The 4,300-nt window shown below is 40.2% G+C and overlaps 1 protein-coding gene across 1 annotated transcript in view; it reads left to right on the top strand.

The window, feature by feature from the left end:
• The first annotated feature begins 15 nt into the window (after positions 1-15).
• Positions 16-4,300, top strand: part of DMGDH (dimethylglycine dehydrogenase) — a 75,137-nt gene continuing 70,852 nt past the window's right edge. The window contains 1 exon segment of the mRNA XM_017870902.1: positions 16-188. Within this exon segment, the coding sequence (XP_017726391.1) occupies positions 88-188 (101 nt within the window). The 5' untranslated portion in view covers positions 16-87.

Below are 4,300 nucleotides of genomic sequence, written 5' to 3'. Positions count from 1 at the left end.
CCGCCGCCCCGCCAGCCCCGCGGCCTCAGGCTGCCCGCTGGCCTTGGAGCAGGCGCCCGCGCCCTCGGCCTCGACCTCTGCCTAGTCATGCTCCGTCCCGGCGCGCAGCGGCTGCGGGGCCTCCTGCTGCGGAGCTGCCGGCGGCGGGGCTCTCCAGGGCGCCCGCGCTCTGTCTGCGGCCGGGAAGGGTGAGTGGGGCCCCGGCCTGCTCAGACGCGAAGGGGTGGCTGCGGGGGTGGGAGCCAGAGGCTGAGGCAGGCTCTGGGGTTAGAAGCGCTCGGGCCTTCAAGAAATGCGCCTTGATATATCTTCTCGAATTATCTATTAATTATAAAGTGAAACAGTATCCAAAGGTTCCCCGTGTAAAGTCTCTCCTGCCCCAATCCCCTTGGTCAGTGAACAATTGTTAACAGTGTGTTCTGAATCTAACCAGAGACAGTCTATGCGTAGGCAAACACAGGTGAGTATAGGTTTTTTTTCTGGCTTTTTGACGTCTTGCTTTTTACAGTTATCAATATATCTTGGAGATTTTCCATATCAGCACACACCGACTTGTCTTGTTCCTTTTAACGGCTGCATAGTTTTCCATCCTGTCAATATTCTACACTATCGTTAAACAGTCTATTCGTTAACATTTAAATGGTTTTTGGTTGTTTATTGTTGCAAATAACGTGCATATGAAAATTCTTATGCATCTATCTTTGAGTACATATGGGAGTCGGTAGCACCAATTTTTAAAGGTGAACTTGTTAGGGAAAGGGTTACATGCATCTGAAAGATCGAAAGACAGCAACACATACTCCAAATGGGTGGCAAGAGTTTGCATGCGGCACACCAGTGTGTGTCTGTTTCCCACATCTTCCCTAGTTCCCAGAATAGCCCATTTTGTTATCTTTGCTAAATCTGATAGGTAAAAATGGCATGTCCTTGTTTTGATTGGTCTGTATTTAAACATGAGCAATGCTGAGCATCTTTCGACTTCTTATGTTTGCAGATTATTCCTGGCTGCCAGGTAAGGCTTGTTTACCAGCATCACTCAACATTATTATGAGTTGATTCGAATTTTATTTTATGTCCTATGACCTGAAATTCTGGAATCAGAAGACCTGCTTTTGAGTTCCATCTATCCATCCAACACATATTTACTGGGTGTTATGATGTGCTAGGTTTGTCTCCAGTGCTGGACGCAATAGCCACCAACTCACAGTTCCTGCGCCATCCATTACACAGAATGTGACCTTACACTTCTGAGGTTCAGTTTCCTCCTCTATAAAATGAGGATACTGATTTTGCTCTATGTAACTCACAGGATTGCTGTGAATATTAAATAAGAGAATGCATGTGAAAGTGCTTTGAAAATTGTAAAGCATCACAAAAATATTTATAATAATCTTGTTTTTAATCCAATGCAAAATAAAATGGAAATTTAACAAACAAGTTAATCTGTTTAAAACTGATTAGATAAATAAGATACAAATTTCAAGACTATCCAAAAAATTCATATTTTGGCTGGATGTGGTGGCTCATGCCTATAATCTCAGCACTTTGGGAAGCTGAGTTGGGCAGACTACTTGAGGCCAGAAGTTTGAGACCAGCCTGATCAACATGGTGAAATCCTATCTCTAATAAAAATGCAAAAATTAGCTGGGCGTCACTGTGTGTACCTATAGTTCCAGCTGCTTGGGAGCCTGAGGCGGGAGAATCGCTTGAACCTGGGAGGTGGAGACTGCAGTGAGAGCCGAGATTGCACCACTGCACTCCAGCCTGGGCGACAGGGATTCCATCTCACAAACAAAAACAAAAACACCCAAAATTTGAGTTATTTCAATTGCATATTCTTTATATACCCAATTTCAAACTATCAAAAAAATGTTTTATTTTGGAAAGCAGTTGAACAAGCACACAGTCAGGTTGTGCTTGTCATTTCTAATATAGAAGATAACTGACCTGGGTTTTCTGCATGGCTCCTAACTTTTATTTCAGATACCTTTATGACCATCCTCGACTACATTAGGAAGGATTTTAAGATAGTTATCCACATAATCAAAAACACTATACCTAGCCTGAAGCCTGTGATGGCATGCTGGGCAGAGGAAATACTATATATTTGATAATGCTTTATCATATGTTGCCAAACAGAACCTTCACAGCTCCATTTTGCAAATGAGAAAACTTTGTGTAGATTTCTTTAAAATAGCTATTCAATTGGACTGGGGACTCAAACCCAGGTTTCCTGATCTTAAGTTCTCTTTTGTTGTTGTTGTTTCAACTGACCACTGTCCTGAAAGAAATAATTCTTTCTTTTGAACACACAAAAAAGAACCTTTAAGATTATTATTTTTGTCACCACTGTAATGGTTTCAACTAAAGTACAAGATATGCCCAGTCTATTTAAAAATGGATTTCTGTCCAAAGTAGTTGGGTCATATGTACTTTATTTTTTTTCTTACACAACACACAAAGAGACATTAACAGTCATCTAAAAACTGGTGAAACAAAAGTACTGAAACACGTTGTGGCACCAGGAAATAAGGACATGCTCTAAGAATTACGTAGCCATGTCAAAAGCATACAGGAGTCAACTTAAAGAACTTGATGGCCAAATCTAGGACAATTTGGGATTAAAATAAATGATGACTAGTAATGGATTGGAAACCACTGAAAACAATAAATATCCATAAATTCGTATTAATATAAACAACCAACCAACAAGCAAGGGTGAAAGAAAAGCACTTCCTTACAGTAGGATGCCATCTATTAAATATAATAGGAATGATGCGGTTAGGAAATAATCAATAGATGTTAAAGTCACTCAGTAAAAGTTTGATAAGGACCAGGATATTTACATGGTCTCAAAGTAAAACTTCACATTATTACTTATACAAAGGAAAAAATGGTAGCTTTACTGGATAAATCCGACAGACACCACCTTAAGCAAGTCATCAGATAGAAACAACACCAATATCAGGACAAACCAACATCATATGCTTCCTAATCATATACACTGGGAAGGAGTCCACATCAATTTCATGATGTTTTTGTCAAAAATACATCATGAGGAAACACCAGACAAACTCACAGTAAGAACTGTTCTACAAAATAACTGGCTAGTACTCTTCGAAAATGTCAAGGTGATAAAACACAAAGGAAGTATTAGGAACTGTTCTAAATTAAAGGGGATTAAAGAGACAGAATCCTGGATTTCATCCCTGACTGGAAAAAAACTAGCTATAAATACATTACTGGGATAATTGATTAGATTTAAATATGGACTATAGATTAGATAATAGTATATCAATGTTAAATTTCTTGACTTTGAGAACTGTACTGTCGTTATGTAAGATAATGTCCTTTTTCTTACAAAACTAGTACAAGAATATTTAGAAGTAACTGGGTATGATACCTACAATTTACTCTAAAATGTGTACACACATAGAATATACATGTTATAATATACATATATGTATAGTCATGTGCCTTATAATGATGTTTTGGTCAATGATGGACCACATATACAATAGTGGTCCCATGAATCATAATGGAGCTGAAAAATTCCTATCACCTGGTGATGTCATAGCTGTCATAATGTCATATGCAACACTTTTCTCACATGTTTGTAGTGATGCTGGTTAAACAAACCTGCTGTGCTACCGGTCACACAAAGGTATAACACATGCAATTACGTACAGTGCATAATGCTTGACAATGATAATAAATGACTGTGCTACTGGTTTATGTATTTACTACACTATACTTTAAATCATTATTTTAGAGCATACTCCTTCTGCTTATAAAATAAAAAGTTAACAGTAAAATCAGCTCAGACAGGTCCTTCAGGAGGTATTCCTGAAGAAGGCATTGTTATCATAAGAGATGACAGCTCTGGCCAGGCATGGTGGCTCATATCTGTAATCCCAGCACTCTGGGAGGCTGAGACTGGAGGATCACTCGAGGTCAGGAGTTCAAGACCAGCCTGGCCAACATGGTGAAACCTCATCTCTACTAAAAGCACAAAAATTAGCTGGGTGTGATGGTGCGCATCTGTAATCCCAGCTACGTGGGAGGCTGAGGCAGGAGAATTGCTTGAACCCGGTAGGTGGAGGTTGCAGTGAGCCAAGATCGAGCCACTGTACTCCATGCTGGGCAAAAGAGTGAGACTCTGTCTTGGAGAAAAAAAAAAAGTTTGAAAAGTTAAAAAATATATGGCCGGGCGCGGTGGCTCAAGCCTGTAATCCCAGCACTTTGGGAGGCCGAGACGGGCGGATCACGAGGTCAGGAGATCGAGACCATCCTGGCTAAC

The sequence above is a fragment of the Rhinopithecus bieti genome, unplaced genomic scaffold (genome assembly GCF_001698545.2).
Source record: "Rhinopithecus bieti isolate Rb0 unplaced genomic scaffold, ASM169854v2 scaffold_5216, whole genome shotgun sequence".
Classification (NCBI taxonomy): domain Eukaryota; kingdom Metazoa; phylum Chordata; class Mammalia; order Primates; family Cercopithecidae; genus Rhinopithecus; species Rhinopithecus bieti.
Note: the sequence above shows the minus strand (reverse complement) of the source record. Positions and strands in the feature narration are given on the sequence as shown.